A 15,331-nucleotide genomic window follows, 5' to 3' on the forward strand; every position below is an offset into this window, starting at 1 on the left:
AAACCCCTCAGGTTGACATCTACACAGTCACACACCCAGACACTTACAGCAGCACTTGGTATACTTTTCACCTACCTATACAGTCACTGTATACTCCACAGTACACACACCCATATTCTTTCCTCCTGTCACTGTATATATACAGTAGTATTGCTCTAAACTTCAGGTCTGGAGAAGGGGACGTAAATGTCAAGTGAACTGTCTTTAGTTAAGTAGTTTTTCAAAGCCAGTCTATTTTCCATTGTACATGTGGTCCCTCTACCCGTTCTTTTGTTATTAATATAGAAATATAACTGTATACCTCTCGGGTGTTACTGAATTCTGAACGTAGCCCTAGTAATAATAATATATGTAATAACAGTAATAATAGAAATAATAATAATAATAATAAAGTAAAAGAAAGAAATCTAGTGAGAGTAAGGAGAGAGAGGGAGATGGAGAGATGAGAGGAGAGGAAGATAATGTCACTTATGAGGCTTGAGGGAGCGGCGGCCGTCTCCAGCACTTAGCACGCTTCTTGGGGAATCTAATTTGCATTCAAGATGGTAATCAGCTTTCCTCCTCATCCTTCTCCTTCTCCTCCTACTGCTGCTCTTCCTCGTCCTCCTGCTCCTCCTCCTACTGCTGCTCTTCCTCGTCCTCTTGCCCCTACTACCCTCTTCTGCTGCTGCTGCTGGTACTCCTTCTTATACCACTGCTGCTATCTCTGAGTCTTTTTGCTACTCCAGTTCTCTTACTGCCCCCTTTGTGGTCCCTCCTACCTTCTGTTGCAGCTCCTGCTGTCCCTCTTGTTGCTCCTGTGTCTATTCCTCTCCGCTGTTCCTACTGTTCCCTCCCTCCCTCTGCTGCTTCTGCTCGTATTGCTTCTTTCCCTTCCTTCTCCTGCTCCCACATGCTGCTTTTTGTTTGTTTCTCCCTTCTACTCGCCTCCTCCTTCGCCTTGTGCTCCTGCTTCTGTACTGTCATTTTCTCTCTTCCCGCCCTGCTTCATTTTCCTCGTCCTTCATTTCCTCCTCCTCCACTTTCTTTCTCAACCAGCTGTCTCATCTTTCTCCTAATCTTTTATATTTCGCCATACACATGTATATATCGTCTCTACCTGTCTTTTCTCCTCCTCCTTTTCCTCTTTATTTTTTGTCTTCTCTTACATACTTTCCATCACTTCTGAAATATTAAGAATCCGCCAGTGTTTCCCTGTCGTGTATTATTATTATTATTATTATTATATTATTATTATTATTATATGTATTTTTTTTTTTTTTTTAGTAAGGGCATATCCAGTTCTAGACAATTTTCATTTGTTTCATTTGTGTGAAGTTTCGAAGTACTTATAGAAACGGCAAAGACCGTAGAAAAATATACCGTGTATCTTTATTCCAGACGAATTTAACTTTTCATATTTTCATCCCCTTCAGACCGATGACGTCGCTTATTTCGGTCTTGTTTCCAGTCCTATTCATTCACCTTATTGACTTTTTTTTTTTTTCTTTTTTTTTTCTTTTAATCGAGGGGATAAATATGGTCATTATTAAGTCCATCCCCCCTGACAAGCAACCCTTCTCCAGCTGAATAAAATCGCCTGGAAATAGCTATAAAATAAGCCATCGGATTTAAGGGGCTATATTTTTTTTTCATAGAAGCGATGAAGATATTTGACTCCATTGCTACGCGTTTTTTCTTGCTTTTTTTTTTGGGGGGGGGGAGGAGACTTTTTTTTTAGTTTAGGGGAGACTTTTTTTTTTTTATAGCTTAGGGGAGACTTTAGCTAAGGGAAGACTTTTTAGGTTAGTTTTTTTTTTTTTTAAGCTTAGGGGAGTTTTTTTTTTTTTTTTAAGCTGGGAGACTTATTTTAAGCGTAGGGGAGACTCTTTTTTTTTTTCTAGTTTAGGGGGGTTTTCTTTTTTTTTTTCCTTTTTTTTTTTAAATCTGGTAGACATTTTTAGCGTAGGGGAGTTTTTTTTTTTTTTTTGGGGGGGGGGAGACTTTTAGTTTAGGGGACAATTATTTTTTTAAGTTTAGGGGATACTTTTTTTTTTTAATTAGAGAGTTGAAGTAGATAAAGCCCTTAGTAACTTCTTCGCCACTAGACATCTCCCCTAAGCTGAATAAAATCGTCTGGAGGTACCGATGATATAGTGAGAATAACGTCGTCGGGCTGAAGGGATTAGAAAAAACACTACTTAACGAGGATTGGGTTGGAGAGAGAGAGAGAGAGAAAGAACCACACAGACAGTCAACCAAGATCTTTAATAAATGGTGTAATTCCCTTAATCTTGGCAAATGGACATACTGATGAAGACGAAACTTCATATCAGGTGCAAAAGTGATTAATTTACCTGTACTTTGAATAACACTCCATTCCAGTACGTCAACAAAATTACTCTTCCCCCAAAGTTTAATACAGTCTGGAATATAGTTTTTCTGTGATTGTTTCCTATCAAGTTTCTTTGTGTTTTTCTGTGACTCATAATGCCTTCTCACGTTTTCCTGCCAGCGTTGACTCGAGGGATTGTTTTTCGAGAAGGATTTATAGAAGGACTGATAGTTTTGTTCTTACCTTTGTACTCCTTCCCCTTCTTTTCCTTCAAGCCCATCCTTTTGTCCCTCTTTCCTTTCCCTCCCCATTTCTCCCTTTCTCCCCCATTTTCTTCCTTCTTGTTGTTTGTCTCCCATCCCTGCTTTCCTTCCGTTCCTCCCCTGTTTCGCTTCCTTCCTACCTTTCCTTGTCTCTCCCTGCATCCCTCTTTCCTCCCCCCTTTTCCACCAACTCATCTCCCTCCCCCCAGCATCATCTCACAAACTGTTCCCGCCAAAAAAAACTCAACAGCGCTCGTAATTTTCCCTGTGCCTTTTTTTCCCCTGCGATTTTTTTCCTTTTCCGCATTTACTATTTTTTTTTTTTTTGCGCATCCGGTTTGGGGAAAGTCAGTTGCGCTCTGGATAAAAACGGCGCCTCTGTAGACCTGGCCTTCCAAGTTTAGTGGCCGGGGGAGGCAGTGACGTTTTAGTGTGTGTGTGTGTGTGTGTGTGTGTGTGTGTGTGTGTGTGTGTGTGTGTGAGAGAGAGACAGACAGACAGACAGACAGACAGAGAGGGCGGGGGGGAGGGGGAATGGAAAGAGATAGGTAGTGAGGATGAGTTGCATGGTGAGAGAGAGAGAGAGGGGGGGGGGAGGCTAGGCAGGGAGCAGGTACTGTAGTTGTTTGGGTGTAGGTGGATTGAGGACGTGTGTGTTTGTGTGTGTGTGTGCACGCGTGTGTGTACAAGGGAGAGCAGGGAGGTAGATTTGAGGAAGGGAAGATTGTGACGATGTTTGTTTGTGGGTAGGTGTGACGTATGAAAGAGAGAGAGAGAGAATTAATAGCCCCTTAAAGTTTTATTTTGGTTGAACTGTGTGTATAAAGGATATTGATACAAGTTATTTTTAGAATTGGTCAAAAGATAAGGTCTCTCTCTCTCTCTCTCTCTCTCTCTCTCTCTCAGAATAAATTATCCACATCCTAGAACTCTTCCTCGTGACTAGTATCATACTCTAGTGTTAACCTATCGTTAGAATTCAGCGTTCAAGATGGAGACGGAAATTTTAGGCCGATTTAGAGAAGAAGAATAATTCCAAATAATAATAATAATAACAAATGACGTCTTCGGTCTGAAAGGGGAAAAGGAGAGTCAAAATCCTGGTTGGGAAAGTGGAGAGTTGACTGAGGATTGACGACATGTGAAGGAAAGGCATGGAGAATATGTGAAGGAATGGTATGGAGGGTATGTGAAGGAAATGTATGGAGAGTATGTGAAGGAAAGGCATGGAGAGTATGTGAAGGAGATGTATGGAGAGTGTATGAAGGAAAGGTATGGAGAGTATGTGAAGGAAGGGCATGGAGAGTATGTGAAGGAAAGGCATGGAGAGTATGTGAAGGAAAGGCGTGGAGAGTATGTGAAGGAAAGGCATGGAGAGTATGTGAAGGAAAGGCGTGGAGAGTATGTGAAGGAAAGGCATGGAGAGTATGTGAAGGAAAGGCATGGAGAGTATGTGAAGGAAAGGCATGGAGAGTATGTGAAGGAAAGGCATGGAGAGAAAGGAGAGTGCTGGTGGGGAGTGCTGAAGGAAGGAAAAAATAAAGAAAAAAATGGTGTTATTTGAAGGAGGGGAAGGATAGGGGTGAAGAGGGTAAAGGTTGGCAAAACTTAGAGGGGAGGGAAATTCTCCCTCTCTCTCTCTTTCTGTGTGTGTGTGTGTGTGTGTGTGTGTGTGTGTGAGAGAGAGAGAGAGAGAGAGAGAGTTGCGGTGGAAAAGAAAGCAGAGGGGAGGAAGGGGAAGATAACTTGGGTGGAGCTGAAAAAGACCTTAATGTTTTCCACCAGGGAGAGTAAGTGGAGCAGAGTGGAGGGGAGTAGGGAGGGGAAGAAGGGGAGAGAGGGAGGGGAGGAGAAGAGGAGAGAGTGAGAAGAGGGGAAGAAGGGGAGAGAGTAAGGGGATGGGAAGAAGGGGAGAGTGTGAGGGGAGGGGAAGAAGGGTAGAGGAAGAGGAGAAGAGGAGAGAGAAAGGGGAGGGAGTGAGGGGAGAAGAAGAGGAGGGAGTGCGGGGAGGAGAAAGGGAGAGAGGGGGGAGGGGAAGGAGAACGGAAGAGAGTGAGAGGGAGGGAAGTGAAGAGAATGGGAAGGTGAGTTAAGGGACCCTCACCCCATCTTTCTTCTGTAATTTCTCCTCCACATCCTCCTTTGGTCTCCCCTCCTCTTCCTGCTTATGATTTCTCCCTCCATTAGTTCTCTTCCTCGTCTCCCCACTACCCTCCATTTCTCCTCCGATTCTTCCTTTTTTCCTTCCTCTTTTGTTCCCCTTTATTATCCTTCCTCCCTCCTTCCTAGCCCTCTATTACTCCCATCTTATTCCCTTCCTTCTACCCTTTTCCCCCATTCCCCTCCTCCTCCTCTCTCCACGCCCTCTCCATTACTTTCCTCTATCCTATCGACTTTCCCTTCTTTCCTCCATCCCTTCATTCCAGTTACCCACCTTTCCCTCACTCCTCATCCTCTTACCCCCTTTCACTCCGTCACCTCCTCCATTAGCATCCGTTCTCCCATCCTTTCTCCCCTCCCTCCTTTTCCCTCCCTCCCCTCTCCTTACCTTCCCCAGTTGTCCACATCTTATCACTTCTCCCCCCCTCCTCTCACTTAAAATTTTACTTCAACTCGCTTTTCCCATCCCCCCCCCCATCTCTCTCTCTCTCTCTCTCTCTCTCTCTCTCTCTCTCTCTCTCTCTCTCTCTCTCTCTCTCTCTCAGCGGGTAATAAATTGCAGGTATTTGGCGGGGTGGCTCATTTCGGCTTCCCTTTGATGTCGGCACCAAACACCTGACACCGGCAAATTGCGTCCGGGAGTTTTGTTAGCGTGTCGGGGAGAGAGAGAGAGAGAGAGAGAGGAGGGGGGGGAGTATGAGTGTAGGTGACTAGGAATGAAATAGGCTAAGATGTTTGTGGGTATGGAAGGGAGGGGAGGAGGCTAGGTGTGGGGTTGGGGACGGGGGGGAAAGGATTTGGGGAAGCAGGGGATGGAGTATGAGCTGGAAAGGGGAGGTAGGGGTGGAAGGGTGGGGGACTGAGGGTAAAAGGAGTTGAGAGGCATGGGGGAGGGGGGAGGGGAGGAGGAGCAGGAGGGGTTTGGGAAATACGATGGGGGGGGGGGAAGTTGGACCCTCCGTAACGTAACCCTTTCAGCCCGAGGACGAGTTTGTTTTGCTCTTGACTCGCCGTGATAGTGAAGAGGCTAAACTAGGTAATATCTAACCCTTATATTTCGAATTTTTCTATCTTGAATAAAATTATCAGAAAGTAACGTGAATTAAATTATGATGCGATTGAGTTGAGGGACATTGTGGAAGAAGTACCATTTTATCTGCTCTCTTCGCCCCCATTTTGCTCTTTTTTGACTTCTCCATTCACCGTTTTTTTCTCCTCTTCCCTTCGTTTCCTTCGCTATTTCTCTCTCTCTCTCTCTCTCTCTCTCTCTCTCTCTTTCCGTCCTCTTCTTCTTTCATCGTTTCCCTTCCTCCGTCATCCCCTTCCAACCCCCCGTCCACCCTTTCCTTTCCTCCCCCTCTTCCCTTCCTCCTCTCCCTCTCCATCTTTCCTCCCCCTCCCACCTATCATTCCTCCTTTCCCCCTTGTTTTCCCAAACTCCCTCTTCCTTCCCTCACCTTCCCCCCTCCTCTCCCGTCTTCCCTTTTCTTCCCCCGCTCCCTTTTCCTCCAAACCCGTCTCTTTTCTTTATCCAACCCCTCTTGTCGAAAACTCTACCTAAAGCTGAATAAAATCGTCAGGCAAGAGCAAGAAGGAATAATTGATAGTGGATTGGGATAATTGAAGGTTCTTGACCATCACTCGTTCAGTATGATTATGTATTTTTTCATATAAATCTTGCCACTCAGACGATTTTCTTCGGCTGAGGGGAGACTTATTTTAACACCTGGAGGGGTTGGACGCAGACTTCATTAACCCTTTCAGTACGAGACACATTTCGAAAGATAAGATAAAACTGACTGCAGGGAGAATCAAGCGCCATGACGTCACCGGCTTGAATTTATCGTCTGATTGAGTTTATAATTATTGCTACCACCAGACGATTTTATTCAGCTCTGTAAAGACCTCTTGTGCTGGAAGGGTTTGGTGACGGCTGTATTTGTCTTGTCAGTTCGATAAATGTGTCCTAAGCTTTTAAAAAATCGTCTGAAATTAGCAGGAATAGAGTAAAAGTTAAGGCATCGTAGTGAATATATTGTTGTGGTTGAGGTCGCTTTATGAGAGAGAGAGAGAGAGAGAGCAGTGAAGAGAAAGGGAGGGAAACAGTAGAGAGGTAGACAGAGAGAGAAAGAGAGAGGTGGAGAGAGAGAGAGTGAGGGGAAATTGGAAGTTGGAGGACGGTGAACAAAAATGTTTTCGCGCGACAGCCTGGCTTGATGGGAGGCTGGTGGCCCTGATGAAACGCTGTGGTGGTGATTGTGGTAGTTGTGGTGGTGATTGTGGTAGTTGTGGTGGTGGTGGTGGTGATTGTGGTAGTTGTGGTGGTGGTGGTGGTGGTGATTGTGGTAGTTGTGGTGGTGGTGGTAGTGATTGTGGTAGTTGAGGTGGTGCTGGTGGTGTTTGTGGTAGTTGAGGTGGTGCTGGTGGTGGTGATTGTGGTAATTGTGGTAGATGTGTGGTTGTGGTGGCAGTTGTAATGGTGGTACAGTAGTTGTGGTAGTTGTTTGTTGTAGTTGAGGTCCTAGTTTTGGCGGTGGTAATAGTAGTGGTTGAGGTAATGGTGGTGGTTGTGGTAGTTGTGGTTGTTGCTGTGGTGGTGGTGGTCGTCGTCGTGTTGTGGAAGCTTTAAGAGTTGTGACTGTAAGGGTGTTGGATGTGGTAGTTGTTTTAGTCGTGGTAGAAATGTATTGATGTGGTGTGTGGTTGTGAAGTTGGTGGTGGTTGTGGTAAGTGTGGTACGGTAGGTGTAGAGTTGTGGTGGGGTGGCTATTATAATAGTGAATGTTTTAACAGTTTTTTATATTGTTATTGTTTTGCTTGTATTCGTGATTGTGGTTGTGGTGGTATTTGTGGTAAGTGTTGTGGTGATTGGTAGGGGTGTGGTTGAGGTAGATAGGGTATTGCAGGGTGAGAGAGGGTGGGGTAACCATATTTTCTCTCTCGATGTGTATGGACTGGTATTATGTAGTATTGATGTATTTAGTGATGTTTAAATATACATAAGTTCTGAAGGAGTGAATGGTAAATAGCCCTACAGCTTCGTATTCCTAGCGATTTATAAGTGGGAGTTGGGATAAGATTCTCTCTCTCTCTCTCTCTCTCTCTCTCTCTCTCTCAAATAAATCGTCCCTTTATCCAGCGTCGCAGTGCTCCCCTATGGTAATGTTTTTAGTGGGGTTCGTACACTGCCGAATACCTACACCCAAAGCGACGTTCAGGCTTGTATACGAATTGGTCTACTTTGTGACTTATTACTAGGCCTGTGTGAGTCTCACCCCCCTTCTCTCTCTCTCTCTCTCTCCTTACCATGTAGGGAGAGAGGGTGTGACATAGGAAAGGGAAGTAAGAGAGATGGAGAGGAGGGGGGATAGGAAACGAAAGGGAAGTGGAGAGAGAGACACACACACACAGAGACAGACAGACAGAGAAGAGGGGGGAGGGAAGGAGAAGTAAGGGAAATTTAAAAATGAAGAAAGGTGAAAACCAGAGAAGGGAAGGGGATGCTAGAAAAGTGAAGAGGCGTAGGTGGCAACTGAGACAGAGAGAGAGAGAGAAAACGTCTATATCTATTCCATTCTCTCTTGGTAAATCTGAGATACAAATAGGGACAAGCGCCTTCACTCTTAGGGCTGGCTGACAATTACCTCGCCAGGGGCGTGGTGGCAAACGGGAAATCCATTGCAGGTGGGGGGGGGGGGCAGTCTCAAGAGGTCATTAGTATGAACCAAATTTGGAATATGAGCAGTTGGATCCCAAATGATGACGTATAGAAAGTTTCGTAAAATAAAATAAAATGCCAAGGTTGTTACGGTTCATTCCTTGATTTAATATACATACATGGTTATATACATACATACTCAGCGTCAGTAGTGTAATAAGCACAGTGTCTAGGTCGCTAATCTAACGGTGCGGGCATCCGACGGAGGCATAATTTTAACATGGATTTTAGCTGTATTTAGTTCTGTTTAAAAAATATTAGGATTTTGATAGCAGTGGTTTTATGTGCATTGTTTAGTTTTTTTGCCACTTCACATTATATTATTACTGCAGCAAAGCTATCTTATTTAGCTGTGGAGAGACATTTTGAGTTGGAGGACTTAAATATACCCCCACCACCAGTAAAAAATGTACAGAGTTGAAAAAAAAGATTATCTATACTTGGTTCATTTTAACTAGGCGCAAAACTGCCATCTCTCCATCTCGAATACTGAACTGTAACAATAAATTAGAGAATGGTGCCAATTGCGAAGTACTGCAGTGTGAAGGATGTTGCGCCTAGTATTGACGTATTCTGCCATTGGACTACTGAATATTTGCTGCAAAAGAATGAAAATGTCTGTCCGAACGGAATAAAAAAAAAAATCAAAAACACGTGTTTGGACATTGTTTACATTGTTGTTGGAAATTTTGATTATTTTTGTTTGTATTTAGGAATTGTGTACATTTTTTTTTTTTCATATTGCTCGTGGGTATTATTTCCCGTAGCTTTTTGCTTTGTCTGATTTTTCACAAATGTTGCGTTGTTTTGTCTCATGGTTTTTGTACTAGCCCCTCTGCTTTTAGTTTTTTTTTTTTTTTTTTTTTTTTTTTTTTTTTTTTTTTTTTTAAATTGGTTAGGATGGCGATGTTCATGGGGGACAGGATGTTTGTGATGATATTTCTTTTTGTAATGTTACCTTATTTCTTTGTGTATACATTATGCTGGTATGTACTTCGATGTGCAGTATATAAATGTATAAATATGAAATAGCTATAGATAGGTACATAGATAGATAGATAGATACTGTAATATTAACATCGATTGTGATCCGCGTTGCTGATAATAAAGATAATTGCAGTGTTAATGACAAGTGATGAGGAAAACAGTGGCGACACAAATGTGACTTCATATCCTTTTTTCATGTATTTCCAGTCCTTTTTCTCCACTACACACACATCTTGTATATGGTCCTCACATAGCCACCACTTCCACCACTACCATCACGCCAATAGGCACCACCATCACCCCCATAGCCACCACCACCATCACCCCCATAGCCGCCATCACCACCATCACCACCATAGCCGCCACCACCATCACCCCCATAGCCGCCATCACCCCCATTTTGAGCGTGTTCTGACGTGGCTGGAGCGGCGGCGGTGGGTCTTGTTTGAAAAGTTGAAAACATTTTACATTTTCCATTATCTCGCTCCGATGCCAAATTGAATTTTCATGAGGCTTTTACACAAGTGTGGGAGCCCCGTGTTTGCCCACCGTTTTTATGCTCTCACTCTACCCTCTGTCATTATCTACACGGGTGCCGATGTGTATGGATGTGTGTGTGTGTGTGTGTGTGTGTGTGTGTGTGTGTGTGTGTGTGTGTGTGTGTTCCCAACCTTCTGTCATTATCTGCGCGGGTGGGGCAGTGTGTATGGATGTTTATGGATATGCATGGTCGTGTGTATGTAGGTCTGTATTGCCTATGAGTGTTTTTCGTGTTCACTCGCCTGTCAGTAAACGGGCTGGGATGTGTATGGATGTTTATTGATATGCATATGTGTGTGTTGGCGTATGCCTCCCTTTGTGTACCCGCGTGTGTTTGTTTTTGTGGTCCTATTGTACCCTCAGCCATATCTCCACGAGGGGTAATGTGTATGGATATGTATGGGTCTGTATGATCGGGCAATTGTCGTTGTGTGTAGCGTGTGAGTGTGTTTCATGACCATTCTACCCTGTTTATATACATTGGTTGCCGTGTGCTTAGTTGTATATAGATGTATGTTTGTGTAGGTGTGGATTTGTGTAGCTAATTGTGCTCTGACTTAACCCTGTGATTATATATATACTCTGGGGAATGTGTATAGATAATTGTATAATTGTGTAGTTGTGTATAGCTTTTTTTTTTCACTGACTCTCTCATTATCAACACTGGTGGGGATGTGTATGGATATGTATGATTGTGTGTGCGTTGGATAGCATATAAGTGTTGTTGGTTACTCCTCTCGTCTTCTTTGGTGACGATGTGTAGGTGTGTATAAATGGATGGTTGTGTGTGTGTGTAGCCCAGCTCTCTGTCATGTATACTGGTGGCAGTGTGTATGGATGTTTATATATGTATGTTTTTGTGTGTGTTTGCGTAGCCAGTTAGTGCATTACAATATACTCTGCTTTCTCAATATCTTGGTGGCATTGTTGTTGGTTGTATATATTAGCCTCCTTTATTTGCGTAAGTGAAGGTGTTTAAGAGATTCAGGAACTTTGAATGGTTATGGCTTTAATATCTACGCGGGTGGGGATGTGTATGGGTAATGAATGGTTGTGTATCATTATCTATATGTGGGTGTCTATAGTCTGTGAGTATTTTTTATGTTGTCACATCACCCACTGTAGTACGCTAGGGACAGTGTGTATGAATGTATATATGTGTGTGTGTGTGTGTGTGTGTGTGTGTGTGTGTGTTTACGATGTTTGCTTTATCAGTGTGCTTTTACTCTGGTCACTACCCTGTCATTTTCTGCAAAAGATGGTGATGTATATGGAGATATATGGATGTGTATATTTGTGTTTTTCTATGTGATTGTGTTTCAAGTATTTCAGTAACAGTATAGGTAATTTAATGATTTCCGTCTCTCTTTATTACCTGGAGTAGTTGTGTTGTGGATGTGTAAAAATGTATAATCATGATTGTGTGTTGTGTTTTTCTTTTTTTCACATTATCTGGACTGCTGGCGATGTGTTTTTTTTTTTTTTATATATATCTTAGTGTTTGTTATTTTATGCTCTCGTAGGTTAGTCCTTTATTTATATTTGTTGCTCTGTGTGTGTGTGTGTGTGTGTGTGTGTGAGTGTGTGTGTGTGTGTGTGTGTGTGTGTGTGTGTGTTTTACGTAAGTGTACGCCTCGGTAACAGGTTGGATTCCAAGAGGTGATCACACTTTTTTAAAAATAATCGCTGCCAATGACGTCGAGTGATATTCTGCGTCCTGGATACAGAAGGGTTAACGTAGGATTTCTTGGTATCGTTGGTTACCGTATATTTTCGTATATATTGTATGTGTAGGTGTATATTTTTATTGAAAAATGTCTTTTGTATTCACTGATTAAGGTATGCATCTGTGTATGTATGTGTAAGTATGAACAAGAATGTGTTTATATACAGTATTTAAAAGAATGTACCTGTAGTTACAGTATGTCAGCAGTATGTCAGTCTGTGTGTAGGTACGGTATATATAATTTTTGTCACATTCTTGATTAGGACACAGGAATATATATCTATCTATCTATCTATTGCCAGACGCCTCAATCCCGTTTGGGGTGGCCACAAACAAATCGCCTCCAAGTCGCCCTGTCCCCCGCCATTTCACTGCCCTGCTCCCAACTCACATCCCCCTCTCTCATATACCTCTCCACCCCATCCCTCCATCTCTCTCTCTCTCTCTCTCTCTCTCTCTCTCTCTCTCTCTCTCTCTCTCTCTCTCTCTCTCTCTATATATATATATATATATATATATATATATATATATATATATATATATATATATATATATATCCGAGGTCAGTCAATGAAATGGTGGAATTAGTTCACACGAACAACCTATGCATTCAGATTTGTTATATACAGTATAATATCACTGCCGTGGCTAAGTAGCATCATCCAGTGATACACGACCCTCACGCCCTCATATCTGTCGACATAGACACACTGTAGTTCAGGTCATCCGCACCAGTGAAATTTCATGTGTTATTTAACTCCAGCAGACGTCTCTCCTTAGCAGGATTAAAATCATCAGATGGTAGCATGAGTACAGAAAAAAAAGAAGTCATTGTAGGGATGGCGTTAGTATAATCGTGTAGAGGAAGTTAGGTATTAGATAAGAGACGTCATTGTACAGAAGGGTTTTTTAATGTACTAATACTGCCATCCAATCAGGAGTTCCTACACAATGCTTTCAGATCCGTGTTTCTTTACTCTCCACCCCCCTCCCCCACCTTACTCGCTCGTCTCTTCGAAGCAATCTTAATCAGTGGATGAATTGGTCTTTCCTAGAATTCTCTCTCTCTCTCTCTCTCTCTCTCTCTCTCTCTCTCTCTCTCTCTCTCTCTCAAGAACTTGTTGTGAGGCGTGTGCAAATGAATTTTTATAGGGTGAGTTTGCATGCTTTTTCTTTACAGTTTCTGATTCACCCCTGAGCACTTGAGTATAATTCTTTCCTCAGAGAGAGAGAGAATTCACAATGGTTGCGTTGTGGGTGTGCTTGCTCGCAGGTGGAAGAGGGACGTGGAGTCATGGGTGGATATGGTAGAGGAAAAGAGTGGGGGGGAGATTAGAGTGAGTAACGAGGTGGGAGAGTTAAATATGAGACATGAAGAGGAGGGAGGGATGTAACATTGTGTGTGAACTAATCATGTATCCTCTTATAATTAATTATGTCTTGCTGTAATTATTTCTTTACCTAATTATGTATCCTAATATATTACTGATTCCTGGTGTAACACACAATTGTATAGTAACGTGTAATAAATAAAATAAATCGCTTAGGAAAAGGTGTTGGGGAACCTTCTTAAATAACCTGCTCTGGTCAGATAATATGTCCGGGTCTAACAGTGTGCTCTGGTGTCCACAGATATCTTGGCACGTGCTGCAGGGCTACCTCACGCCCCCACCGCCGTCGCCCCTCCGCAGGACCTCCCACCCACGCCTTTACCTACGCCCACACCTGATCCCGCTGCCGCCGCCCACGCTGCTGCATTTGGGGGCGGTTTCATTCCAGGTACATGCCTTATCTATTATTTTTTTAATGTCTGTTCTTATATGTTTCACTTTTTTTTTTTTTAGGTCCCATGGTCTCATTTCTTAGTTCCCATTTATGTCCATCCAGTTTAATTTCAGTTTCAAGGTCCTTCACAATAAATCCGGTCCTCTCAGATAAATCCACCTTCATTCGGGGGATTTAGGACCATTTACCAGGTCATGGAAAATAAATTTACGGCAAATCGAGTCCTTATGTCCTGTCAAACTAATTCTGGTTATTAAGATTTATTTTTGCCCTTCGTATTCCTCTGGGCTGTCAGGTGAAGTGGGGTCATTTCAGGGTCATCCAGAGCAAATTAGGTCAAGTTAGGTCCGCTCCGCATCTTCATATTCAGCCCCACCCGTCAAATCAATTTTGGTCCTGTCATAGCCATTTAAGTGTACATAGCCATTTAAGTGTACACAGTCATTTAAGTGTACACAGCCATTTAAGTATACACAGCCATTTAAGTATACACAGCCATTTAAGTGTACACAGCCATTTAATCGTACTTAGCCATTTAAGTGTACCAAGGTCCATCCCAGTTATGTTGGTTCATTTCACTCGTGTTCAGACCGAAGTAGAATTTAGGAATATTTAGGTTAGTTTATATCTTTCCAGGTTACCTCAGGTCCATTAGAATCTATAAAGACCAATTCAGGTAATACCCATGCGGCTTGTACCAGGTTTTGAGCGTTATTCAAGTCGTTCAGGATCTTACAGACTCCATGAAGATATGTTTTCACTCCTTCATTACGTTCACATCATACGTAGCTGATTCTGATAAGTCCACACGGTATTATTTATGTTGTAGTGTGTGTTGGAGGCTATATGCTGCCTCTTTTAGAAATCTGGAGCTGAATAAGATACTCTGGTGGGGAGCTGAGAAAATCGTCTGGTGGAAGGAAGAATAGAATGCAGGTGACGTCATCTGATTGAAGGGGTTAATCAGTGCAGTGACGATGTATTAATTCGTTCTTGCTATCTCCAGACGATTATATTCACTTTGTAAGATAAATTTTCTGAACTGGAGGAGGGGGGGGGGAGGTGAGATGATATAGCCTTCATTAACCCACAAACTACTAAAGGTCTCCTCCAAGTTGAATAAAATCGTCTGGTGGTAGCAAGAACAGAGCACAAAATTGGGACATCGTACAGAAGGGATTGATAGTGTAAACCCCCCCGAGGTTGAAACGTGAACGCCTCCTCCACAGTCTCGGGTTACAGGGTCGGTGAGTGGCCGAGTGTGGTGGTGCTGGACACGAGAGAGAGAGAGGGGAAAGGTAGGTAGGTGAGAGAGGGAGGGGGTGGGAAGCAGGGAAAGAAGGGAGAAAGAGGTCAGACGAAGAGGTGAGAGGAGAGGAAGAGAGGGAGAGGGGAAAGGTAGGTAGGTGAGAGGGGGGTGGGAAGGAGGGAAAAAAGGGGGAATGAGAGCAGACGGAGAGGTGAGAGGAGAGGAAGAGAGGGAGAGGGGAAAAGTAGGTAGGTGAGAGAGGGAGGGGGTGGGAAGCAGGGAAAGAAGGGAGAAAGAGGGCAGACGGAGAGGTGAGAAGAGAGGAAGAGGTTAGAGGGTTAGGAAGAGACAGAAGTGAGAGGAGAGGAAGAGCAAGTGAGAGGATGGGAAGAGGGAGAGGTGAGAAGAGTAGGTGACGAGGAGGGGGCGAGGGGAGAAGGAAAGGGAATGGGGAGGAAAAGGGAGAGGTAGGTCAGACAGGGAGGTAAGAGGAGAGGAATGGAAGGGGTGACGGGAAAGGGAAGAAGGAAGAAAAAGAAATGGAAAGGGATTGGAGAGAGAGAGAGGCGAGGAAGATAAGGGGAGGAGA

General features: G+C 43.4%; 1 protein-coding gene across 1 annotated transcript in view; it reads left to right on the forward strand.

The window, feature by feature from the left end:
- LOC145408810 (Fanconi anemia group J protein homolog) overlaps window positions 1–15,331 on the forward strand; it is a 459,949-nt gene that overhangs the window by 231,761 nt on the left and 212,857 nt on the right. The window contains exons 4-5 of the mRNA XM_080279456.1: window positions 13,341–13,487; window positions 14,130–14,169. Coding sequence (XP_080135582.1) covers window positions 13,341–13,487; window positions 14,130–14,169 — 187 coding nt within the window. The remainder of the gene's footprint in view (window positions 1–13,340; window positions 13,488–14,129; window positions 14,170–15,331) is intronic.

This window comes from Coenobita brevimanus, chromosome 78, assembly GCF_032717465.1.
Source record: "Coenobita brevimanus isolate Jiangsu-jjx chromosome 78, ASM3271746v2, whole genome shotgun sequence".
Classification (NCBI taxonomy): Eukaryota; Metazoa; Arthropoda; class Malacostraca; order Decapoda; family Coenobitidae; genus Coenobita; species Coenobita brevimanus.